The sequence below is a fragment of the Mauremys reevesii genome, linkage group 8, assembly GCF_016161935.1.
Source record: "Mauremys reevesii isolate NIE-2019 linkage group 8, ASM1616193v1, whole genome shotgun sequence".
Classification (NCBI taxonomy): domain Eukaryota; kingdom Metazoa; phylum Chordata; order Testudines; family Geoemydidae; genus Mauremys; species Mauremys reevesii.
In genome coordinates, this window is record NC_052630.1 from 92,538,086 (window position 1) to 92,565,648 (window position 27,563).

General features: G+C 42.9%; 1 protein-coding gene across 4 annotated transcripts; it reads right to left on the bottom strand.

Moving 5' to 3' along the window:
• Window positions 1-10,831: 10,831 nt before the first annotated feature.
• USP1 (ubiquitin specific peptidase 1) lies at window positions 10,832-25,930 on the bottom strand. Of its 4 annotated transcripts, none has more exons than XM_039484787.1 (9): window positions 25,908-25,930; window positions 24,457-24,701; window positions 22,290-22,413; window positions 20,696-20,803; window positions 19,946-20,106; window positions 17,889-18,598; window positions 16,962-17,132; window positions 15,445-15,646; window positions 10,832-12,400 (listed from the first exon to the last, which is right to left on the bottom strand). In XM_039484787.1, the coding sequence occupies exons 2-9, from the start codon at window positions 24,624-24,626 to the stop codon at window positions 11,662-11,664; spliced, it is 2,385 nt and encodes a 794-aa protein (XP_039340721.1). In that variant the 5' UTR covers window positions 24,627-24,701; window positions 25,908-25,930; the 3' UTR covers window positions 10,832-11,661. The 4 variants fall into 4 exon arrangements, with proteins under 4 accessions (XP_039340721.1, XP_039340722.1, XP_039340719.1 ...); XM_039484788.1 differs by lacking the exon at window positions 25,908-25,930 and adding an exon at window positions 25,716-25,869; XM_039484785.1 differs by lacking the exon at window positions 25,908-25,930 and adding an exon at window positions 25,443-25,678.
• Between the last annotated feature and the right edge of the window lie 1,633 nt (window positions 25,931-27,563).

Sequence of the window (27,563 nt, forward strand, 5' to 3'; positions counted from 1 at the left end):
CATACACATGTTTTACTTACTTACATTGAAGTGTTAAGCGGCCAAAAATTATTCTGAATTGTCAAATGTAGACTTATTGATGTTTTAAAAAAAATCATGGCAGTGGTATGCAAAGTACTGGTGATATGCTGTAAACTTACCTGTTTTTAAGGCATTTTTATGACTCAAAGGTACACTAAATGCATTTACCATTATTTATAGCATTACCTAATGTTAAATTTATTTCCTTTTTAGTTCATATATTTAATTTATATTAGGAGCATTGCAGATGCATTTTTGAACAGGTTTTAATGTAGTGCTGGTTATTTCAGTGGTACTATTAAATATGTGAATGTTTACATTTTAATTCACTATGTGTTGGACTTCAGAGCTCATCACCCTTGAGGACAAAGCTAGAAAGAAAGGTAAGTCTTAAGACAACACTTCTTAAATGAGTGCAGTGACCATATCATCTCTAACTTGGTTTTGTATCTTTGATGGGGACTGCGGCAAGGAAAAATGACTTTACATATCCTCCTAAGATAATGACTTTTGTTGTACATAGGAATGTGCTACCACTTACTCTAACCTTTTCTTCTGTATTGGTAAAGTAGATGTATTGCTACAGTCTTGTTTACGCTGTAATTTCTACTAAACCAGGAAACCCAGTTACAGCACAGTAGTCCCCTCATGTTTATAGTTGAGTCTTGCAGGCTTGCGGTAAAACTACTTTTTATTGTCATCTTTTTATTATAATTTTCTATAAAAACACGTCTTGGAAGAAAATGACATCAACATTTAAATAAGTTAAAATAAAATATACATACATAATTGCCACTGGTGCTTAGTAGAAATTACAGTTTACATTTTATTACATACAAGAAAACTACATTTTAAATAAAGTTCTTTAAGTTGCTAAGTCATGCACCTGAAAGTTAGGAAACCCCAGATTTATGGTTGCCTTGCAACCTTAATTCTGACTCTTTACATTTCCAACCTATGCACTTAGAGAGGGGTCCTCTAAAAATAATGATATATGATAGTGTAACTAAATCATACTGCATATGCACAAGGGGGCACATTAAGGTTGCTTGTGCAACTATAAATCCTGTCTCCTCATTTTTGAGTGCTGGATTTTGAAATCTAAATAACTTTCTTTTAACATAGTTTTATTGTATGTACTTTGCAATGCCTTTTTTTTCCTTAAGGTAAAAATTGAACAGCATTTCTCTTTAAAAGATTACTTTGGTAGCCAAAATTTTCCTGAAGAACACAAGTTATACAGAAGTAATGACTTTTTAACAGTTTATATCTCAGCTAGATCTGAATGGAATTTTGTGGCCAAAGAAAATGCATTTCGGTAGCCTAGGGAGTTTTCTCCAAGCCAATTTCAGAGGCCTGCAGCAAAAAATGGAAATTGGAGAACTTTTGTAGCAGAAAGGTTACAAGATCCTTTTATAACGGAAAATGTTAGGCAACTTAAATAGAAAGGTCACTGTAGCTCCCCCACATTGAAGGGATATTTAAGAATCAAGAAGGAAAGCCCCAAAATAATTAACTCATTACATACAATGTTCTGTTGTACTTTCACCTCTGAATGGACGATGTCCATTCTTAAATCTTAAACCTTAAACCCACTGTAATCAGTGGAAAGACTCCCACTGACTACAACGGGTGTAAGACCAGGACCCCAAGTCAATGTAAATCTGGAGAGCTTATCCCAGATTCAGACAGTTTTTATATTTAGAGGATTAGATGATTTAATATTTAGATGATTAATCTAAACATTGTGATGGAGAGTTACCTTATGTATCATTTTGTAAAGTTAAATAGTCATTCTGACCTATTTGTTTTCAGTTGCAGAGAAACAATAGTCTAAGTAATTTGAGACTGAATTTGTTCAACTATTGCAAATTGACATTTCAGGAATGGTAGAAATGGCTTTAGGCAAGTTAGCATCTGATAGATCTGTTCCCATTCTTAGTTCCGAACTTGTGCCAGAGGATATTTTTCATTCACAGTCAGTATTCAGTAGGACCATGTAAAATGCTTGATTGTTTATAAATGAAGATGTTTCGCTACAGCTGTTGCATGTAATTATGGAAGAGAGCTGGATCTAGCATTGGTTATACTGTCGTCTTTGTTCCATGGAAAATTATTGTTTCAATATCCTGTTGTGGCTGCAGTTGATTGAAGGACTTATACTAAGGAAACAATCTTTCAGGGCTCTAATCCCTTTATGGGCCAAAATTTTAAAAAATGTATTTTCATTTGCAGGCTGGAATTGAGCAAGCCCTACACTAGGTGTGGTAGGATTGTGTGGTAGGATGTTTTATATTTAGGGCTTTTTGATTGTGCCAGTTTTGCAGGGTAGGACTATACTCAGATTGGACAATTCTTGTTTTAGACCAAATAATTCAAGTCACTTTCTGTTGATACCTACTGTGGAGAAAGAAGGCATCAAGAGGTATGCAAAGCCAGATTTCTCTCTCTTTTGGAAAAAGAATCATTATAGCCTTATTCAAATGATAAAGAGCTTATATTAGCATATGTATATTTACCAAGCCACCTTTAAATGTGTTCCTCAGTAACACTACAGACCTACATCACTCCAAGGCTGAAGCATGTTTATTAATATACTTGTATCCTATTTGCCCTGCACAACTGAGCGATGTTTAAATCATACTAGGGGCCTGGCTTTGCAGCAGCCCTCCCCACCTTGAAGAATATTTTAGTTTTGCAGAAGTTTCAGTAAAGCTTTATCACCCTTTCTTTTGTGACACATAGGCTAACTTATAGTTTTAATTCCTTACACAAGGATAATTTTAAATAGGTGCTGGAAATGAGGGCATACTATAATTCTCTATGGAGAATGTTCCAGACAAGATTTTTTTTCTATAAAGTTTTCATGTCACCCACTGTCATGACAACAGATATAAATTACTGATCCTATTATGTATGCATCATACCTTTAAGAGCAGACTGGAAAATATGCCCTATGACATCTTCTGCTATAGTCATAATGAAGTGTTCGATAGGAAGATGGTTTTCAGCCTAGATTTAATCAGGAAAGGACTTCATTGAACTTCAAAGAATGCAGGATATTTCATATGTTTGAACTATAAGGGCTGAGTTCTCGTCCTTGTCTTTCCTAATTGATTCATGGACTCCCTCCTACCCTCAACCGTTGTCAGTGATAGTACCTTGTGAAGTTTTAATCTGTAGGATTATGTGTGATGTAAAATATATATTGTGCTTTTTCCTCAGCTTTGTAAAATGCCAAGCCATAGGGGGTTACAGGATAGAAAATAGTATAGATTCTTTGTTTTAATCCTCCCACTCCAATTGCCTGTAAATCCTTTAATCTGTGAACAAATACCACTTTTCTGCCCAGAGCTACTGGATTGACTTCTGGCGGGTACCTGCAATGATGTTTCTACATAAAGAACAAACATTCACTTAAAGGTTAGTTTGCCATAACGAGATGTGTGTGTTTCATTAAGCCCAATGCTGCCCTCAGATAGGTACAATTCTTATGAACTCATTGTTGATATCTAGCTAACACCAGTAAGAGCAGAGTAGCATTTATTCTTCTTCGAGTGATTGCTCATGTGTATTCCAATCGGTGTGTGCGCGCACTGCATGCACAATCATCAGAAGGTTCTTCCCCTAGCAGTACTTGTCGGGTCGGCTGTGGAGACCCCTGGAACGGCGTCTTCGCTCGCAGGGGTTTAAGGCGTGCGAGAGGTGCGCGAAACCTATGCCCAGACACGATCCACACGGTGCTTGTCTCAAGTGCTTAGGAGAGGGCCATCAGACAGATAAGTGCCCAATTTGCAGGAGCTTTAGACCCAGGACTAAGAGAGAGCAGGACTACTGTTTAAAGCTCCTCCTGATGGAGCCAGCCCTCTCCCCCTAGCCGGTACCGGAACAGCACCGGCATCATCGGTGCGCAGCGCCCCAGCCTCAGTGCAGGATGTCCCGGCACCAAGAAAGGACTCCTCCAAGGAGCACCTGCGCTGCTCCCCGGCTCATAAGGCCAGTGCTACCAGGCGGCACCGCTTACAGTCCCCAGTACCGCATAAGAAAAAGAAGGCGGACAGGGGTCGTTCACCCATCAAGAAGCCGTGAGGTGATTCCAGTGGGATGCGTCCTCCAGCAGGACACCCACGGTCTGGACCTCAAGACCCAGCACCGTTGACTCTGGCCCCAACAGGAGGCCCATCAAGTCCAGTGTTTGTGGACTCCCCAACTTGGGAAGATTTGGAGGAAGAGCTCAACCTCCACTCCAGGCCTATGAGGCTGTGTGGGACCTCATTGCCATGATGGTGCAGTTTCTGGCCCCGCAGGTGTGAGCTCCGGCACTGCAAGCTCAGGCCCCATCAGCGGCACCGGCCCTGGTTCATCATTGCAGCAAGCCCATGATATTATGGCGCCACTCACCATCACCTCAGTACCGCCCCCCGGCACCTTAGGGCTCCGCCCCCCAGTGGTTGGGCACAGACTACTCAGCAACATCACTGGCTCACCACAACTCCAGGGTTCCTGAGAACCCCGCATGAGACAGAAACTCTGGGCTGTCACACTCAGGCACAGCATCCGAACCAGTGGCATCAGTTATACTGGAGCCACCTCTAGTCACGGGGGGGCTCTGAGGTACCTGACCCAGCCTCCAGAGAGCCAGAAGGGCAGGAAGACCCTGTCCCATGGGCCTCCTCCTCACCGGACGAGGCAGTGGCAGGCACCACCCCCACCCTTCCGGCGATGGATTTTCTTAGGAGGGTGGCCCTAAACCTGAATCTCCAGGCAGAGGAAGTCACGGAGGAGTCCGACCCGATGGTTGACATCCTTGCCCCGGAGGATCCATCTAGGGTGGCCTTGCCCCTGATAAGAACGATCCAGAACACTACTAAGGTGCTCTGGCAGACTGCGCCTCAATACCGCCCACCACTAAAGGGGTGGAGAGATGCTATTTTGTGCCGCAGAAAGGGTATGAACACCTTTTCACCCACCCCCAACCGGGGACTCTGGTGGTCAATGGGGCGAATCATAAGGAGTGACAAGGGCAGCCAGGTCCTGCGTATAAGGCATGGGACATTAAGAAGCTGGACCTTTTCGTCCAAAAGGTCTACTCGACCAGGGGACTCCAGCTTCGAGAGGCTGGTGGTGGTATTGAGAACCTTTCTTCAGGCCACGTTAGATGCAGCAGACTCGGCAGCTCAGACTATGGCCACCACCATTACAATGAGGTGCGGTTCGTGGCTGCAGGTGTCGGGGATACCACCTGAGGTCCAGAACACGATCCCGAACCTCCCCTTTGACTGTGCAGGCCTGTTCTCCCAAAATAAGGGCTCTCGCCTGCACAGCCTTAAGGACTCACGGGCAACTTTGAAGTCTTTGGGGATCCACACCCCTGCACCCCAAAGAAAGCCTTTTAAGCCTCAGCCCCCGTCCCGTTTCTACTCTGAGCTTCCCAGGCAAGACTCATCCAGGGGCAGAAATAATAGGAGGCGCCTGCCACAGTCCTCCTCAGGCCAAGGCCAGGGTTTAGCCACACAGCCCCCATGCTGCCCGAAGCCAAACTTTTGAAGATGAGCCCAAGGACCAAGCATCAGTATCAAACTCAGATCCTTACCTCTCCCCCCGTTTGTGAATCGACTCTCCCGCTTCTGCCGTGCTTGGTCCCAGATCACGTCAGATCGTTGGGTCCTGACTCCTGAGTATGGTAGGGGTGGGATATTCTATCCAATTTCTGTTCCCTCCCTCCCTTCCGCCCACCCCTCTTTCCCTTCCCCCTTCAGGGACCCTTCTCACAAACAACTCCTGCTGGAGGTGCAATTGCTCCTCGCTCTAGGGGCAATAAAGGAGGTTCCTCAGGAGTTCAGGGGCAAGGGGTTCTACTCCTGCTGTGTCCTCTTCCCCAAGGCCAAGGATGGGCTCCAGCCTATCCTAGATCTGCGAGATCTAAACACATTCATAAGGAAAGTGAAATTTTGCATGACCTCTCTGGCAGCCACCATTCCTTTCCTGGATCCAGGGGACTGGTACACCACCCTCGACTTGAAAGATGCGCACTTCCATATATCCATTATCCCGGCCCACAGATGTTTTCTTCACTTCGTGATCAGCGGCGAGCACTACCAGTTCAGGGTGCTCCCGTTTGGGCTCTCAGCATCCCCCCCTGGGTATTCACCAAGCATATGGCGGTCGTGGCGGCCTTCCTCCACAAACATCAGGTGCAAGTATTCCTGTACATTGGCTCAGCAAGGCCGAGTTGCAAGCACAGGCTGCAGAGCATGTGTCTCTGGCCCGGGCCACATTCCACAGGCTGGGCCTCATATTGAATGTGCCCAACTCCACACTAGCCCTGACACAGAGAATAGAATTAATAGGAGCTCTCTTGGACTCAACCCAGGCCAGGGCGTTCCTGCCCGAGCTGTGCTTCCAAGCACTCACGGACATTATTGAAAACCTTCGCCGATTCCCCACAACCACGGCCAGAAATTGCATGAAACTATTGGGGCATATGGCAGCCTGCACATACATGGTCCAGCACGCCAGGTGTGGTTGGCATGGGTGCACAGGCCGGGTAGGGACCCACTGGACACGATAGTTACCCTCCCCCCTTGCATCCTCGAGTCTCTCCCCGGGTGGCTGCAGTGGGGGAGCGCACCTGGGCCATATCAGAACCCAAGGCCAATGGTCCCACACAGAACTATTGCTGCATATCAACATAAGGGAGATGAGGGCAGTTCTGGCATGTCAAGCATTCCAGGTCCGCCGCAGGGTGCCTGTGTATCGGTGCTGTTGGACAACACTGCAGCAATGTTCTGTATAAACAAACAGGGTGGTGCTTGCTCCTCTCCCCTGTGCCAGGAAGTCTTCGAGCTGTGGGACTTTTGCATCGCCCGCTCTATACGCCTGTTTGCGATGCGGAACAACAGGAAGTGCCAGCGGTTCTGCTCTTTCCTGAACCACAGCCCAGGCTCCATCGCGGACGCCTTTCACCTTTCATGGACAAGTCACCTGCTGTACACGTTCCCTGCCCTTCCCTCTCATACACAAAGTCCTCAAGCCTCGCCAGGACAGGGCTTGCTTGATCCTCAGAGCGCCAGCATTGGTTCACCATGCTGTTGAACCTCTCAGTGGACAGACCAGTAGCCCTTCCTGTGTGCCCGACCCTCATCACACAGGATCATAGCTGTCTACAACACCCCAACCATGGTGTGGAAACTCCATGGCCGAACCCTCTTGAGCTTCAGTTTTCAGACCCAGTGAGGGAGGTCCTGCTGGGAAGTAGGAAACCCTCCACTTGTGCCACATACCTGACAAAGTGGAAGCGCTTTTCCATTTGGTCTCTGCAGGGGGGCACTAAACTGCAGCTAGCGCCAATTCCCCTGGGTTTGGACTACCTGTTATACCTCAAGCAGCAGGGATTGGCAGTATCAGGGTACACCTGGCTGCCATTTCAGCCTTCCACCCAGTGGCCACAGGTAGGTCTTTGGCAATTCCATGGTGGGCTGGTTTCTCAAGGGCTTGGATGGACTTTATCCCCAGGTATGACAGCCTGGGCCCTAGTGGGACCTCAACCTGGTCCTGTCCATGGGGCCCTGTTTTGAGCCCATGGTAACTTGCCCTCTGTCCTACCTTTCCTGGAAGGTGGCCTTTCTGGTGGCCATAACCTCAGCCAGAAGGGTATATGAGCTCAGAGCACTGACTTCTGAGCCCCCCTACGGTCTTTTATAAAGACAAGGTGCAGATACACCCTCACCCTGCATTTCTGCCAAAGGTGGTCTTCCAGTTTCATGTGAACCAGGACATATTTTTACCTGTGTTCTTCCCTAAGCCTCATGCTAGTAACAGAGAGCGCATGTTCCATTTCCTGGATGTTAGGCGTGCCCTAGAAGTCACCACAGCTCTTTATTGCCGTCAAAGAAAGGATGAAGGAACTCCCTTTCTCGTCCCAGTGCATTTCATCATGGATCACATACTGTATCAGGACGTGCTATGACCTGGCTAAAATTCCAGCCCCTCCGCTTACAGCACACTCCACAAGAGTGCAGGCGTTGACGGCAGCATTCCAGGACACATGCAAGGCAGTAACGTGGTTTTCCATCCACACCTTCACGTCACACTGTGCCATTACCCAAAGGGCAAGGGCCGATGCAGTCTTTGGCAGGGCAGTCCTGAACTCAGCAACCAAGTGAACTCTGACCCCTCCCACAGGGAAACTGCTTGGCAGTCACCTATTGGCATGCACATGAGCAATCACTTAAAGAAGAAAAAATGGTTACCTACCTCTTGTAACTGTTGTTCTTTGAGATGTGTTGCTCATGTCCATTCCAAATTTCACCCGCCTCCCCTCTGTCGGAGTATTCCGGCAAGCAGGAACTGAGAAGGCGGTGGGTCGGCAGGGACCTATACACACCGCCATGAAGGCGCCACTTTAGGGGTCTCCACAGCCAACCCGACAGGTACCACTGGGGGGGAAAACCTTCCGGTGATCATGCATGTGGTGTGTGTACATACACACCTATTGGAATGGACATGAGCAACACATCTCGAAGAACAACAGTTACGAGACATAGGTAACCATTTTTTATTAGGCTTTTACATTCATTGTGTTTCAGTGGTGGAAACTAATCAGCAATGTATCAGCAAGAGAAGAGCCAAAATGTAGCCTTTCCTCTCCTTTAGGTGTGCATTTACAGGGCTACCCACGGGGGGGGGCGGGGGGGGGTGTTACCTAGGGTTCTTTCAACCCAAAGCTCTTGGTAACTTTTACTCTGTGCAAGGAGGTGTCAGGAAATAAATCAGGGGAGACACGGCTGATAGATTGCTGGCACAAACAGGACAACACAAGAGTGCTTTCACTTAAAGCTAAACTTTACTACTGGGGGGCAAGTGGGGCAATTTGCCCTGGGCCCCACAGGGGTCCCACAAGCCACTCCGGGTTTTCGGCGGCACTTCCGTGGCAGGCCCGTCACTTGCTCCGGGTCTTCGGTGGCAGGTTCTTCGTTGCAGCGGAAGACTCGGAGCGAGTGAAGGACCCGCTGCTGAGGCCTCGGAGCGCCTCCCGGTGAGTACAAGCGCCGCAAGCAGCAGGGGGAAAAAAAAAAACCACGATCGGCAGCACTTAGGCTGCTCTACCGCCACCGCTTCATTCTTCGGCGGTGGGTCTTTCCCTCCGAGAGGGACCCACCGCTGAATTGCTGCCGAAGACCCTACCCTGCCCCAGGCCCCCTGAATCCTCTGGGCAGCCCTGTGCATTTACACATACACTGAAAAGTACAGTATTAACTTAGGTTTCAGAGTAGCAGCCGTGTTAGTCTGTATCCAAAGAAGTGAGCTGTAGCTCTAGTATTAACTTAGGTAAACCGTGAGTTCCTGAAGGATGTAACTCACACTAAGTGATGTGTGCTCACTGCATTCATCTGATTAAAGGGCATTGCTTAAACGTCTTATATTAAGCTTACTAACATAGAAGCCTATCAGTCACCTTCCCCTTGACTGTGCCAGGCATGTTCTGAAGAGTGAAGGTGGAGCATGCATACTGTATTACATTAATTAGCTTTTCTTTTGCTTAACATAAAAACACAGTTGTGGATCCAGGCAGTAAAGGTGCTATTCAGTGTAACAGCAGCAGGATCTTACCTTAAGAGACTTCTTCTAGCACAGAGGTGGGCAAACTACAGCCTGCAGGACCTTCCTGCCCAGCCCGAGCTCCTGCCCCAAGAGGCTAGCCCCTGGCCCCTCCCCCGCAGCCTCAGCTTGCCCCGCCGCTGGCGCAATGCGTTGGGCAGCGGGGCCGCATGTTCCTGGGGCAGCGCCACTTCACAGCCCAGCGCTCTGTGCTGCGCAGTGCATTGCTGTAGCGCCGCCACTGACCAGTGCTCCAGGCACTGCGGTAAGGGGGCAGGGAGCTGGGCGGTTGGATAGCGGGCAGGGGAGTTTGGGGTGGTGGTCAGAGGGAAGGGGTGTGGATAGGGGTCAGGGCAGTCAGAGGGTGGGGAAAGGGGAGGTTGAATAGGGGCAGGGGTCCGGGGGGGCCATGATGGGGCAGCAAAAAGGGGTGGAACGCAGGGGTCCAGTCAGGAAGGAGGGAGGATTGGATGGGGCAGCAGGGGACAGTCAGGGGACAGGGAGAGGGGGCTGGATGGGGCAGGGGTCCCAGGGTGGGCCATCAGGGGGCGGATGGGGGGGGGGCAGGCCACACCCCCTCCCCTAACCGGTCCTCCATACAAATTTCCAAAACCTGGTGCGACCCTCAGGCCAAAAAGTTTGCCCGCCCCTTTTCTAGCACCTATTCAAAATAATCTTTGCCTTTGAATGAATAGTCCAAATTAGACAAAAGAAAAATAATTTGTCCCAAGCTTTATTGGTAAACTCCTTTGACGATTGACAGTTTAACATACTAATTACTGTAGGCCTTAAAACTTAATGAAGAGATGGATCAGAAATGCTGTTCACATAAGGGTTTAAATTTTGTCCAGTGTAATTATCTTGTTATTGTAACTAAGCAATTTTAGTTAACATTTATTCCTGGAGGAAAGATCAAAAAAGCAGGATGTGTTTGTGCCATACTATCCCCCACCGACTGGAGAGAGAGTAATGCCAGAGCAATAGAAGCTCTCAAACACATAATCTGATCTTTTCATCTCAGACAAAATAAAAACGTAAAATGATAGGCATTAATTTCATACATCTGTGTGTGTGTACACACACACACACACAATCAAGCCAATACTTTAGTTTTCCCATGTTTCAATGAGCTCTCAGTACAAATTAGCCTGTTAAGATAATAAGATCACATCTGAATTGTTAATCCACCCAAAACAGATATGCAAAGGGCTTTTAAAGTACAAAATATTTTATTACACTGCATACAGATGAGCAATTTGAATTGCTTTCTTTCTCCCACAAATACATCTGATATACCTACAATATCACACATATTTACACTTTGTCCACTTAACACCTATGCAAAACAGATGCAGGTTAGCTCATTCAAATCTGTATGAACAGGAATCAGTTAATATTTGCAATATAAAGAATCTTAGTATGCATCACATCCACTATTAAGTTAAACTTTAAGATGCTGTACCACTCCTTCCAGTACACTAACAAGACCCCATTTGTTTTTGTACTCTGAACACCACAGGAAAGATATTTTCAGGGGAAGAAGGTCATCACTAAGCTATAGCCGTACTTTATGTGCCCTGTACTGATGCCCCAAAGACTAGATATGAAATATTGCTTCCAGTGTTACAAAAATACACAACCTCTGATGAGTTTTACTAGTTAATATAAATTTACTCCAGAATGTGAATACAAATCACTTTATTTTTTTTTAAAAAGCTAATAATACGCAAGTCAGGTGTAACAGAACTAGTTATTTAAAAGCCGCTACTGTATTTTTTCGACATCTTTTAAAAATCTATACAAATTTGTATTCCTAGGTGACATCACTAGTCTGCAGCACAGAAGTTATAGTAGGAGTTTAAGTTCTATGACATGGTTTGTTAATTCAAATTGTGCTGTTTATACAGAATTGTAAGATCTATAATAATCTCATCCAGTAGCTTCAAAAGACAAACAGCTGTTACATCAAGGTAATCTTGATGCAAAAAGCACATCTATCAACAGGTGTATGCAAATCTGTAATATTTACAAAATATGGTATCACTCTACAATTTTCTTATAAAACAAAAGGTAAGGAGTTGATGTAGATGATGATGTAGGGGACAGAGAATTCAGAAAGTCCTTTTCCTCTGTAACCTTCACTTCAGAATCATCGAAAAGCAACCACTTTCCCTCATATTCCTTCAAGCTTTGTAATACATACAAAGCTTTGTTTTCTAGTCCACTGAAAGCTATACCATTTTGATCGCCATTTTCAGTACTTTTATCAAACTCCAAGATCCCATTAGTACTGGTAGACTCAAAATTTTTATTTTCAGTTAGTGTATTAACAACCTTTTCAGGGTTAGTTGCTTTGTTGTTGTACAAGTCACAGTCAGACTTACTTTTTTGTCCTCCGAGAAGTCCAACAGCTTCCATATTCTTTTTGCTCAAAGTTTTACTTGACTGTGCATTTCCATTGACTCTAAAAGAGACTTCACCATCATCATAATCTTCAGCAACAGCTCTCGCTTCCTCCTCATTCAGTGGTTCTGGCTTAATCACTTCGTACATCTGGTCAGTGATGAAATTGCCCTTGTCTAATTCTAGACTATTAAGATCTGTAATTTTGACAGAAGCCGTGTAGTGTCCACTGCTAATTGTAATGCCACTGTGCATTACTACTGCAAATAATCCATAGGTATCATTAGTAGACTTTGTGCTCCATTCTTCTAGTGACAATTTAAGAGGTGTCAATAAGGGAGTATTTATCTTTGACAGTCCACCATAACAATCAAACCTTTGAAAGAAAAATGGTAAAGTTAGAGTATTGGATCATTTCACACTTTTCTTTGTGACCTACAAATGATGGTTTAAAAAAAAAAAAAAGTTTCTAGCCTTTTTCTGCTACTCCAATGTATAGACACTTCAAAAGCTTGGACTTCAACAACAACCACCACCACCTTTTCTGCTTGTTTTATAAATAATAAGAATGTCAATTCTGGTCTTCCCCAGTATCACTAGAAAAATTATTGGGGGACTCAAAGGATGCGTATTATCACACAACTTAACTGGAGGGGTGAAACTGAATCTTTAACAAAGATTTCCTTTCTCGTTTTGGAGAAAGGAAATCTTGGTTAACTAGATGTTAACCAAAAATCCAAAATTTTAAACGGTGATTAAAAATCCCTTCTCTCAATTGCTCAATTCTCTCTTCTTGTCCTATTTTTTTCTTCCAGTCAGATTAGAAAGGAGCTGACTTTCTCATGTATAAACCGGTCAGGCTCTCAATAGGTGTGACCTGAGACAGTGTTTTGGCTCACTGTCTTTGGCAGTTCTTGTTTGTTTTGCAGGTGTCTTTTGTTCCTCCAAACCTAGTAATTTAGATATAGTACTGCTATTCCAAGTTAAAATGCTGAAACCAAAAAGTGGAACCTTAGAATAAACTTTCCAGACAGTTTCAGCTGCATCCCTGACTCCAGTATTAAGTTTAATCTCTCTGTTCTTACTTCCTTGTACTTTGGCTGATGATATCTTTGCAGAAAGCATTCAAGATAGTTCAGGGAAAATGGGGAGACTGGATTCAGTTCAAAATAGCATCACTGGCCTGGATGGAAGTGTGAATATTTTTGAGTGAGGATCTGAAGATCACCAGGACAGAAGAAAAAAAGATAGGACATTTGGAAAACAGCTGTGTAACCTAGGAATTGTTAAAGAAATCCTCAAGGAAGACAAAGTGTTGTTTAAGCTTATAAACAAACTGAGGATCAAAAATATTGAGGGTCCCTATAGTTTTATTTTTGAATTGCTTGCAAAAGGATCAGAAATATATGGGGTCTTTCATCTGACTCAGAATATTAATTAAAACAAAACAGAGACATGCCTAAAATTAGTTTCATTTTAAGGAATATGTACAAGAATGAAAGGTAAACATTTTATAACTCGAATGGTCTACTGAAGAGGAGGCAATAAAGAAGAAGACTGAGGTACCTTCATTAGAATTCTGCTCTAATTCCATCAATTAGTAGTTTTTTTTTAATTTTGTGATCGTATTTTCATTTCTACAGCTCCAGAAAGGTAAAGATTACTACAGCACTCATGGGCACTTGGGAGAAATTCATTATTTAGGAGCTTAGAAGATTACAAGACAAAATATTGTAACATAACCCTTTGAAAATGTGGTTATTTTACAAACAGACACATTTATATTGGCTATAAATATATGTACATAAAGTTGCTATCAGTAACTGTTTACAGTGTATCCTAGCACCACTCATTTGTCAATTCATGCTTTGTGCTACTCCTAGCACCTTCCACCTGGATTCCCCAAGCACTTAATTAATATTTATAAAGTTCCAAAATACATCTTGAATTAAAGTATTATCCCCATTGTATAGATAGGGACTAAAGCCCTGAGAAATTAAGTGACTTGCTCAAGGTCACACAGGAAGCTTCTAACAGATTTTGGAACAGAATATCTCCTGAATCCCAGGCCTCATGCTTCAACCTCTAAAACATCCTAAATCAGTAAGTGAAGTTCTAACTTTAGGTAATTTCATTTAATGTCGTGAATTCTGATTCTGTGCAGTTTTGAGTGTCAGGAAGATGGAACATGTTCTGGGACTGAAGTAAAGTGGTGGAATATTGAGTTAATAAGCACAGTTTGTCCGTTTACTGCTTCCTAAGGAAATGATGCAGGTGGCAGGAAAGTAATCACCTGTAATTTATAATGCTGGGAGGGCTGAGAAAGCCAGATCAAATCTGCATCTGTTGTTTCAACATATGAAAAACTGTAAGTGAGCTCAAATAGTAATGTTAGATCAGTAATTTCTAATGTATTGATTGGATGATCATTACAACAAATAACCTTCTTAATACAGTTTACAATATGATGAAAATGTATTCAGATGTGGCCTTCTGTCACCTTAAGGTTATTTCTCTACAGAGATCTGAATAGTGCTATTGTGACTTGCTCACGTGCTTTTCCAACTTGCTCCTAAAACAATTGTATTAAGTATGTTGCTGTAGCTAATTCTCAGATGTGTACTGCTATTGTACTATTTATATTCATTTCTATTTGCTAGAATATTTTTATTCACATTCATTAATTTGGAAGAAAAAGTAGATACTGAAATTAGGCATGGTAACCTTTTCAGCAAAATAAAGATTTACGTAGTATAGGAGCATATTGCCAATGCTCAGCTACAGGCACTGACATAAATGGCACTTATAGTAACTAAATTAATCTAGTGGAGTGTTTTTAACGGCAAAGGCATAGTCAAATTACTATGGTCCAAATGTGGTATACTTTAAAAACGTGTTGTGAACGTGGGAGGCTAATCTCCAGTATTTTCTTTCTAAAATGTCCTCTACTCAGTGACAAAATCTCTACCATCTACAGTTGCCAAATCCAGTTTTATGCTCTGTAGCTCCTTTAACTAGTTATCCTGAAGTAGTTAACCTATCCCCATAGTTGATATTAACAAGTTTTTCTTTAAAAAAAAAAAATTAAAAAAATCTTAATTTCAAGTTCCATTAGGAATATAAGAAAACAACAATGTTGGCATGAGATGTTGAGAATATTTTCCCCAGCTTTCACAAGGGTATTACAAAACATGGTAAAAAAACTAACACTGAGAAAATTCTTTAGTGGCTTGCTAAAATAGGAAGAGCCTATGCTAAACAGCTAAATAAACTACTTGTATTCCCCTGTTTTCACAAGGGATTTTTCAAAGCTAAATTCAGTCTACAAACAATTTTGTTATTTAAACATTTGCATCTGTTTTGGCAAGGTTTCTCTTCCAGCAGCACTGTTTCTTAATATAGTTTATCTGCAATACTCACTCTAAGCCATTAGCCGCAAAGCACTTCAAGTGAACTGTTATAACTTCAGGCATTTTATCAAATAAAAGACTGCGTTCTGCTTCTGTGTAATGACGACAGTTTTCACAGAAATATTTATCCTCTCCCACAATCCTCTCTACTGATGCAAACTGTGAAATTGCCCATTTTAGGGTCTTCATTTCTGTTTTTGGCTCTGGAGAAACTACAAAAGAGAATTTTTACATTTCCAACATATACCACAAGAATTTTAAAACGGCTATAAAAGTTAAGACACTTGCAAGAACTAGTATTAAAGTTAAGAATATTAAAAATGCACCAAATAGACTGTAAACCAAGATAAGTAAATCATCTCTGCTCACTGAATTTCAGGAAGTGCAAAAATGAGAGATACCAGCCAGGATGTAGATTAACTCAGATTGAAAAGTAGTTGGTGTGCTGCTTTGTTTCAGATTTAAACAAAATCTTCAAAGGCTGAGATAAGACAAGCGCACAACTCCCACTGACTTCCCTAGGAATTGTGTATGTGTATCTACGAGCAGAATCTGGCCCCTTTTAAAAAGGTAGGTAGGTTTCCAAAATAACCAGCAAGTTCTTCTTCCCCTGTCATGTCTGGTTTGCACTGACCGCTTTAAATCAGATTTTAAAAAAAAGTCAATGGCAACATCTGCAGTAGTGTTTTAAATCTTTAAAAAAGAAAACGTAATTGGAATTAGGTGTAGTCTATTTTAATTCAAGATGAATATTTTCATCTTTCCTCACATAATGTAATAGGAAGTCAGGATAGTAAAATCTCCTCCAAATTATATCATTAGGAGTTTAAACAATCTTTTCTTTACTACCCTGAATGGTGACACTCTAAAGGAACAATGACAACTTACATTTTCAAACTGAAACGTAAAAAAAAATTCTGAGCACGCTTCAAGCAGTATATATCCTGTTTTTCCCTCAAAGGGTTAGATACGGGGTTTTCTACTTCCCTGCTGCTTATAAGGATTTTTTCAACAAGGGAGAAAAGGCAGGCCCAAGATCATCATCATCAAACTGATCAATTGTGAAAAAGGAACTAAAATTGACTACACACACCAAGGTCAGTTAGAGAAATTATATATATAACATTTATTTCAGCTTGTTTTGTGCATCTAACATTTTACTCTGAGGTGTCACTACATTAGGCAATGTATCACTACATTAGGCAAAAAAAAATTCAGATAGAAATTCCCTTTCAAATTGACAGTGTCCATTCAAATGAATAAAAGGATAGCAAGTACTTGTATCATATCAGGAGAGTGAATTTAAAGTAACTTTTTTTAAATGCTTTTTGGGATCCATCCATGTTATCAAGGTTATGTTTCCAATTCTAAAGAAAATCATAACAAGATATTGACGTGGCCAGGACCAAAAGCAATTTCTAGTAACATTCCTTTATAAACACCAAGGGCACATCTCCCTCCCTCCAATCCCAAAACTATAAATATATTAATCAGATATGCACATTATGACTCTTTACTGTTACTTACTTTCAGAACTCTCTTCTGCTTTAGAAAGTTCATCTTCTTGTACTGGCACACTGATGTCCTGAAAGTCTTCTCTTCTTTCAGTAAAACATTCACACTCCAAACATCGTGTTCTCAATACCAACTGACCCTGGAACAGTTTCTCCACTAATTCAAAAACAGCTAACTCTGAACCTAGAAAAAGTTACGTAATGTAAACAATCTATTAACAAAAAGTTCTTATCCATAGTAGTACATTAAGGACAGTTATTGGTACTATTCTTTCTGAACTGGCATGGTGCACAACAGACATGGTCTCAGTTTTAGATCTTCAAATTCCGTAATTTGTTTTATAAAATTTAACAGACCATAAAAAACAAGCACATAATTTTGGGGTATTGAATAAAGCATCTGAAAAAAATCTTGATCTTGGAACACTCAAATTTTTCAAATTTTATTTTAAGATTAGATTCCAGATTTATCCTTTATTGAAAATGTCTCATCTTGGGTAATTTGTTTTGTATCATTAATGGATTACGTATATGTTGGCATTAACCTTAAATGATAAATAATTCTCTTGTGAAGAACATAAACACTTGTGGACTTTTCAAAGTCCATAACCCACATTCTACATTATAAATTAGCAAGAGGTAATACGATTATAAATTTGGCATTCTTCTAACCTATTTACGCTGCATTACTAGAATCACCTTATTTTCTGCTCACTCTAATTTCTAATTATTATTATATATCTTATATATAGAAATACCTGACATACAGATATGTCTGGTATTTCTATATATATCTAGGATTACATTGGGTATAGAAATTTTCCATTTAAGGAAAAATAGATTTCAAATCCTCACTATGGTATTTGAGCACTAACTTCCCAGGTGTATTTGTTTCTCAGTCCTACTGTGCTTACATGAAGCCCACACATTTTTTACTAACCTTCTTGTAGTGGTTTTTCAATTCCTTTTTCACCAGCACTTTCCACAGAGGATGCAGGTTCAAAATACTCTTTTATATTACCATTTTCACACTTTACAGATGCCTCTTCAATCTCACAGTCATCAGTTTCTTTCATCTGCTCTTTGGATCCCAAGTTGTTTGCTAGCTTTCCCACACTACAGAATTTAGACAGAATGCTGGGCTGTTTGCCTGAAGACTTAAACCAGTTTAATCTAAGTCGTGATTTCTTCTGTGTTGGCTTTGCAATCTCATTTTCAATAGAATACTTAGCAATGACGTCTGTATGATTTTCTAGTTTCTCTGCTGTTGCTTTCCTCTTTGACCTGGTCTGTCTCTGATTTTCCTCTACTGCATTATGCTCCTTGGATACTTTAGATTTTTTCTTTGCATTCCCACTCTCAGTATCACTTTTCCTTTTCCCATTTCCTTTGGATAGTTTGTCTTCAGACTCCTCCACAGTGTGACTGCTTGTTGCATAGTCATTTTCCTCATCAGGGCTGTTAATTCCATTGCTTTCAGTATTTTGATTAGACTTCTCCTCCAAGTGAGCTATAGGCTCTTCCACTGGCATATTTTTCAGTTCTTCTTTCTTTAATATCTGACACGTTTCCTGGATGTTACCTAAGATACACTGTAATACTTCCTGGGCATCATGTTGCAGATATCCTTCATACATAGGGTTAAGTTCTCTAGGAGGAAAAAGGGAAGTGTTATATAGTTTTGAAATGATACATCTGGAGACTACCACATGTGATCAGTTGTGTTACAATGGAACTCCTATGCAGATTTTATATTTTTAAAATATGTCTGGCAGTGAGAGAGCCCACAGACTAGGATGGAAGCACAAGAAGAATCAAAGAGGAAGGATTTGATAATTTCAGGAACTAATCCAAAATTGTGTAGCACTTCCGTATTAATCACAAAAGGATGAAAATTTTGGAACATAAGACTAAATTTTACAATAGACGTTAAGAAACTAATACTAAAGGATTGATACAGATGTATTACTTTGTAAAACACTTATGTTCTCAACTGAAAGACTATATATAAATGCGGACAAAACCTTACAATATCCATGTGCAATAAATGTTTCTGGACATTTTACACATGAGAAAGCTGAGGCCAAAGAATTGAATTGACTTGACCAATGTCATACTTCAGAGGCAGTCTGACATAGAACCCACATGTCCTAACTCCTTGTGTCCCCTCTCTATTTGCTAGACACTGCCTTTCTGTGATAGAACAATACCACAAGATTAATGTCCAGGTGTATTATCAATAAATACCACCAGTTTACCTCAATTATTTAATCATACCCATCCCCATTAACTGCTACAATTGACAAAAAGCAGAGAACAGTTTTAAGAACTACTTGTGCACTGGATTAAGAATAAAAAATTAGATGTGCAACACTGCAGACTGTTTACTAAGTAGGTAACTATAATATGATTTGAGATTCAAAATTAGAGATATTTGGATAAAAAGTCCAGGCCTGAAGAGAAGGTTCACGTACCACAGGTAGCCACGGAAAGGAGGCTGGGGGCAAATGACCATTTCACAGGCTGAATCCTGCAAGGTACTGAGAACTCTAGCCCTGATCCAGCAAAGCACTTAAGCACATACTTAAAGCATCTGCGTAGTCCAAGTGACATAAACGTATTTAAATGCTTTCCTGGATCTGGGTCAAAGTACTCAGAACCTTACAGGATCAAGGCCTGTAATCTTAGCTCTAAACCTTGATACCACAAGAGATAGCTGAAACAGTAGATGCACAAATTTTATCTTAGGCCACCTTCCCACAGTAAAATTGACTGGGATTATATCAGTTTTGCTATGCTACTAGAGAATTCTGAGCAGCAGAACTGATGCAATCCCCTGCATGGAATGTGGAAAAAAAACAAAAACACATTCCCTATGTTAGTGTATCAAATTTAAAAACATCAACCCCCAATATTTTCTTAAGATTGTAATACACAAATTATAATCAGCTCAAATTTCAGTGAAAATTCTGACATTTCATTTAAGATTATTTATACCTAAGTGTATTTAGTAGCCTTCTTGGCTGAGTAGCAAGTTCATCTGTATATTTTTCTGGATTTAATAGAAAACTGGCCTGAAGCTGTTCCACTGAAAGAATCAAGGAATGCAAACTGCAGATTAGTTCATAACTTGCCAAAGGATCTTCTTTACAACTTCCCTGTAATCATAAAAGAAAAGACAATAGTTGAGCTTTTGCCTCTGAATACAACAGTTGAAGGTTTTTTCCCCTGCCTCTCTTATCCCTTTTCTGTCAGTCATTGCCAGCATTTCTATTAGTTAAAGGGATGGAAGCAGGTGCTTCTTGAAACATTCAATATATTGCTTCTTTGCCTGCAGGAAGTGAACATGAAAGACCAACAGATTCCACCGGATATTCTATCCCCAAAATAATTCTGGGGCGGGGGTTGGACAGGGCCCCACCGGGGTGAGGGGCGGCCCAGGGTCAGCCACTTCAGCTGCAGAAGTCATGGAGGTCCCAGAAAGTCACGGAATCTGTGATGTTCGTGAAAGACTTCCAGTCTTACTTATAAACCTTCCAGAAATAACTTTGAAGGGCACTGTTATAAATTGTAAATAAGTCAAAAATGATACCACTATAATAAAGTTAAATTTTCTTCAACAGGAAGTTCAAAAAAGCTCTTTACTGTGTGCCCCTACATATTCCAAGATACGACAGTTTAATTTATGCTGCACTTACTTGCAAAATTACAGCTAAAGAAAGATCAAATGATACATATAAAATTTACCTTGTCTGACTTTTGTTCTCCTTCATCCTTTAACATTTCTCTCTTCTTTGAAATAATGTTAAATAAGTGTTTCACTCCAGTTTTAAAGCCAGGGCAAAAATATAACACCTAGCAGCAGCAGTATAAAACAAGAAAAAAAATTAAGTGAGCAAAAGTTGTACATGAAACTAAAGTTAAAAATAACATTAAAAGTCCATGCACATAGGCCAAGTTCTGCTTCTGCATCTCTAGGTTGTTGCACAGCACACAAGGATGCAGAAACCTCGATGGCCCACACTGTGCAAATATAGGTAGAGTACAATTTTAAAACAATATTGATGTTAAAAACTTAAGCACAAGAGTAAAGGTTCTTATGTGACTCTCATCACTGTGTCATCTGAGGTCATAAATACTGTAATACCTCAAACATTAATGAATTTATCCTCCCAAAGTCCTTGTGAGATAATTCTTTCCTATGTCCATTTTACAGGTAAGGAATTGAGGAAGAAAGATTAGGTGCTCAATCCAACATCCACTGGAAGTCTGCTGCAGATCAGGGAACCTTGTCTACCGAATTTCAGTCCAATAATTTAACCATGAGACCATCCTTCAAAAGTTAAACTTCCCCCTGCCACTCAACACTCATTTTACAGTACAGTGAGAGTAAATACTGCTGATATTCAGGAATGTATAGCTGTAGTGGAAAGCTTACTTTTGAATTCCCTGACTATTTATAGTTATCTCCACTAACTAAAAGTAGGATGGAAATTTGAAAAATCTCACTCATAATACTTAAAACGCAAAAGGGAGTCAGATGTCCAACTTCCTGTGATTTTAAAGCTTCAAAATTTAATAAGAATTGGGCGACTGACTCCCTAAGGCACTTAAAAATTCCACCCAAGTGATTAAAGGGATAGATGATAAGTCAGTTAACATGAATGACTGAAAAGTAAACTAATCTGTTTATTTTTTCACTTTACTACACTTTTTACACTCGTGTAGAGAAATGACTAGTCAGCAGTTTGTCTTTCTGGTTTCCTGCACTAGTACAAAGATACTGAGTTTCCAACGTTGCAGGGGAGTGCTTCAGTTTTAAAAGAGATTCAAAATTAGTTATTTTTTTAATTTCATAAATTGGGAAACCAAAATAATAAAATTGTGAGTTTCAACTTCTTGATACTATCTCCTAGAATATTCCAACTATTAGTGTTAGATGGAACTCTGCTTTATTAAATTAAAGGGCAATCTGCATCCCTCTGCAGAATACAAAGGGATTTACACCACCAAGTTCTGCCTCCACTCGTGCACCTAACTTGGCACAATGATGCAAAACGAGGAAAGTGGTGTGGTCAGAGAACAAGTTTAGCCAACTCATGCCCAATCCTGGGAGCAAACCTTAGGGCAACGCAGTAATTTCTTTATAAAACAATTACTCCTGCAAGTGAGCAGGAGTAGATATAGATATATGTGCACCATTGGCTGCCTTGACTGTGTGGTATCTCCCTTCAATCCCATTTTTACCCAATACTTTGTCAAACTAGGAGTCTAAAGTGTTTGTATAAAAGGTTTAACGACAACGCAAATATCTTTTCCAATCCCCCAAATATGAATTTACCTGAAGTATGCTGTTAAGGTAACAAGTATTGCCAAGATTGTTCAAGCCCACAAAAGGCAGCATGTTGTCTTTTTTCTCACAACTAATGGGTGAAGGAGGCTGTGCTGCAGGAACAACCTGATCACTATTAAACAGAGAAGAGAGTACGTAATAGAAAGCAAGGCTTTTTTTTTTTTTTAATTTTAGAACACATGCATATACATCTTGACCTTTTGAAGTGTTTGTCCTTCACATCATTAACTTCTTTTAACACTTGGGGCTGGATTTTTAAAGGGAGTTGGGTAGCTAAATACCTTTAATTTTATATAGTAGTGTAAAGGACAGATTTTTAATCTTTTTATACTGTCAACAGATCACAGATGGTACCAAAACTATCAGTTTTTGAAGCTCATGCTATGCTGTATGCTCAAAGATGGAACCACTCAACAGAAACAGTATTTTCTAGGAATTTATGCAAAAAGGTTTGCAATAAGCACACAGATATTCCAGAAATAGTACAATACCCATGTGTAGGGCCCTACCAAATTCACAGCCATGAAAAACGCATCATGGACTGTGAAGTCTGGTCTCCCCCATGAAAGCTGGTGTTTTGTATACTTTTACACTATACTATACAGATTTCACCAGCATTTCTCAAATTGGAGGTCCCAACCCAAAGGGCATTGTGGGGATGGGGGAAGGGTTTGCAAGATTATTGTAAGGAGGTCACAGAATGGCCACTGTTATTTCTGTGCTGCCTTCAGAGCTGGGTGGCTGGAGAGCGGTGACTAGGCACCCAGCTCTGAAGGCAGCACCCAATCAGCAGCAGCGCAGAAGTAAGGGTGGCAATACCATACCATGTCATTCTTACTTCCACGCTGCCGCTGGCGGCACTGCCTTCAGAGCTGGGCTCCCAGCCAGCAGCTGCTGCTCTCCGCCTGCCCAGCTCTGAAGGCAGCACTGCCACCAGCAGCAGTGCAAGAGTAAGGGTGACAGTACCATGACCCCCCTATAATAACCTTGCAAACTCCCCCATCACAGCCCCTGTTTAGATCAGGACCCCTACAGTTACAACACCATGACATTTTAGATTTAAATAACTGAAATCATGAAATTTATTATTTTTTAAAATCCTATGACTGTGAAATTGAACAAAATGGACTGTGAATTTGGTAGGGCACCTACACCTGGCCAGACAGTTTCTTCTGAAGTCCTTCAACCCAATATGGAAAAAACCCTACAAGTTTTTCTATAACATTTGAGTTATTCAGACTTCACTACTGCAGCACTAAGCAAAAAATGCCACCATGTATACTTTCCATTCTAACCTTCCCCTTCCCATCGCTAAATGATTATCATCGGAAATTCTTGCACACAAACCCAAGGGCAAGACTCAATCCATTATGTAGAGAAGCTAGTGTAGAAGCATTAGACTGGTAACACATTGCACTGGTGTAATAAAACAAAGGCTTAAATGGTCATCAGTGCATTTGTAATTTAATGTGCTTGAGTAATTCTCCTTTTCCCATCTAACCCTCTTCATTATCTGGTATGAAGTGAGCTGGAAGCCTCATTCTGGAATTGAGGGACACCGGTGAAATGTAATGGAAGAAAGATAGTATTGGAACTGCCAATGCTTGTACAAGTACTAGAAATGGAACTTTAAAATCCAGAACCTTTCCCAGGCACTACGACTCACTTAAATCTCATTTTGAAAAACAGGTTTGTGGTTTGCAAATTCTTTAAAGCCAGAATATCCTTTTTTTAAAATAATTTGGTACGTAAATCTTTATAAGTAGCCTCTATTAGCTTAGTGTATTGATCACATTCTCCACAAGTTAGACATTCTACAGGCAAGGTTAACATCCATAATAAGTGTAAACTCAGTCACCTCTCATTTTCTTAAATTAGGTTTCAAATACCAAAATCAGTTCAGTTAGATGAAACTGACTCAAGCTTTCCATTATAACTTGCTTTGTGAAATTTATTCTCTATTGGAGCAGTGCATCAAGCAGAACAGTTTAGTTTTCAAGAGCCAGGTTGATAAGACATCCATTTATTAAGACGTTTTTTACTCCCACTTGTCCATTATTAAACAAACTATTTCTCATATAAAAAAAAATACTACTTAGAATGTTTAGCATTGACCAGGTTATAATCAGAAAATCTTAAACAAACTCTTACATACATTTGTGACTCTCTGTATTCTGAACTCTTTTGTTCATTTTCTTGTGAATCTGTAAAATCCAGTGCTCTTTTCGTTTCCTTTTTTTGGAAAAGCTTCAGGGAAAGTCTGTTTTTCTTTGACGGGCTACCTCTCAAAAGCCCAGTAGCGTCAGTCGGTAATACACCTGGCATTTTTTCCTTACTCACAAATAATAGGGACGGGGAATAAGATCACCCTAGACCGAAAGCTGCAATCGGCAGTAACACCTGTCAAATACATGTTACGTTTACTTTTATGATGGGAAGCGGCCACGCATGCAACAGACGTTCATGGCAGTACTTTCTAGTGGCCGGCGTGGCTCAGAGGACTGGGCAAGAGCCGTTTCACCTTCAGCACTCGGAATCTAGGCGGGGGTGGGTCACGACCAAAACCAGGTCGTCTCTCCTGGCTGCGTCCAGGGGCCTGCCTGAAAGGGGCTGCGCTGACGTTTCAGGCTAGTGTAGAAGCTCGGGCCCACCTCGCAGCACACACGGGCTACCCCACCTGGTGCCCGTGTGGCGTTTCCAGCAGGGAGGCCGAGGAACGGATGGGCTGGAGCCTGCCTGACCCGCCCTGCAGAGCAGGGCTGTGGGGGGAAGCCCGCCCAGCGATAGCACCAACAACCCGAGCCGGCAGCGGGGTTTGGCCGGGACGCGGGACGCCGGCCGCTCCCCCGCGCCACTTGGTACCCGCCGGGCCCCGGCGCAGCAGTTAGTGAGACTAGAGCGGACTAAGCCCTTTATTCCAGCCATTCCCTCCCGGGGTGGGTGACCGCGAGCGCAAGAGTTGCTGGAGCGCGTCCCCGGGAAGGAATCACAGACTGAGGCGGGAGGGGAAACCCCCAAACTCCAGCGGCCCCAGAGTGAGAGGAGGCGCCCACTCCCTCCCCCCGCTCCTGACCCGCAAGGGACGGGGTGAGTCCCCGTCTCCTGGAGGGGAGGGTCCCTGCCGGCGCCGCGTCTCCTCACCCGCTACATCTTCGCTTGGCCCCGGTGCCGCCGGGAGGGGGCACGCTCTCCTAGAATCACCCTCCCTGGTTGCTATGGAGACTACAGGGCGCCCCAGTCCCGCGCTCCCCACAACAGGAAAGTTGGCGGGTTTTCCCTGGCCCCAGGACCCGACACCTGCCCCCTCGCGCCAGGGCGTGTGCGGCCTTCCTCGTTAAACGCCAGCAGAGAAATCCCTCCAGGCCCCTCGGGACTGAAAGGGTAGCAGCGGCCAACAGAGCTTCGTCTCCTCACAAAAATCTGGTAGGCGCGGTAGGCCGCATTATGGGGCGCACTAGGAACCCCAGCACAACTGTCTGTCTCCTAGACTCAGGCAATATCTTGGCCAGCCCGCGGGGTCCTGGCGGGGCGCGCGCGTGCGACGGTAGAGGCCTGGCCAGAGGGCTCGAGCCTGGGAAGGGGATGGGACGGGTTAAACCATCGTACATGGATGCCTGCCCCCCTCCCTTTCCAAGGAAAGTGAGCAGGTCCTGACACACCGACTCAACCCCACCCACCCTTTGCCGCCTCCGCCAATAACAGCGCGAGAAGATCAACCAATCAGCGTCTTGCGCGAGCTGATTATGCCTATGATGGTATTCAAATAGACCCGGGTAACTTAACGGCTCTCGGAGTGGAGCGAGGGAGGCGTAGGGCGGAGCGGGGGCGGTGTGTGAGGCGCGGTAACAGCCCGAGGACCGAGCCCAGCCGCGGGCGATGCGGCCTGGCAGCCCCGTGGCTGGGGGAGGGCGGAGCTTCGGAAAGAAGTGGCACGAAGCGCGCAGCATCTCGGAGTGACTCTGGACTGCCCCCCCCCCCCCACGAGAGCCTGCCCCGGGCTCAGCCAGCCCGGGGGGCTCGTGGGGTCGCCCACGGCGGGTGCGCCGCCTGCTCGGCCCCGCGCTCAAGCTTTTCCCCGCAGCCGGCTGCGAGAGACAGATGGAGCCCGGCGGGCACCTGGGAGCTGCGAGTCCCACGTGGCCACTCGCCTCCCCGGGCTGGGCTTTCGGAAAACAACACGCGAGAGAGTCCGGGGAAAGCTCCAGCCGGGAACACGCGGGTTGCAGAGAGCGATGTGAAAGTTCAACCTGAGCCTTAGGTGTATCGGGTAACCGGACCTTCACCATTGGCCAGAGGGGTCCCGGCTCCGGCTGCGCCAGCCCAGCCCGAGAGACCTTGGTGAACAGCTAACCCATTAATCGATATAATCTTCATCATTTAACCCGTTAACTCTTGTAACCGGAAGTTACATTCCTAGTTGCAAAGGGACAGAAACAGCTCAGGTGCTGACTCTGGCCTGGGAGGCGGAGCATTGCCTTTGGGCGGGAAGCACCCTGGTGTACAGGAGCAGGGATGCAGGTCATAAATGCAAGATGAAGAGTCCTCCCTGTCTCCACTAGGTGGTACCCACCATGTGTAGTTCAAATCAGCCCATGCAAAGTAGGCCACAGTCCTCATCTTCCCCGCCCCCCCTCAAACATTTCACCCATACCCTTGCTTCTGCTTTACCTGATTTTTTTTTTAAACAAAAGTCAAATTTTAGTTGTTTCTTATAGTTTTACTTTAAAGGTGATGTGCCAAGGGGAAAAATAGGTTTGTGCCCTTTTTTCTTCTTTCTGATTTCTAGAGCAGCAGGTCTGAACGTTTTGTGGAGATTCTCTTTGAAAATATTTTCCTTTTTACTTTAGAAATCTAGACTTTGTGACAGACTCCATGGACAGTGGAGGAACTAGTATGATTATGACAATGGTAAAAAAGGCTCATATATGTGGCGAGTTATTGCAGGGCAAGCCAAGGTGGGAATCTACAGCGCATCAGCTTGCAGCACAGTAAAGTCTCATGTGGACATCCTTACAAACAGAGTAGCAAGGTGAAAGTCCTGGAGTGTGGGTTAGCATACTACTGTTTGAAAGCATAGTTGCTAAACCACACTCCAGGACCTTCACTAACTAAACTATACTAGTGTCCACACAGGACATTACACAGCAAGGTGATGCACTGTAGATTCACTCTTTGGCTTTCTGCGTGCTAACTCCCTGTGTAGACATGGCCAAAGGAAATGAAACCTTATTAGTAGACAGGACATGGTTATCCAGACTGCTT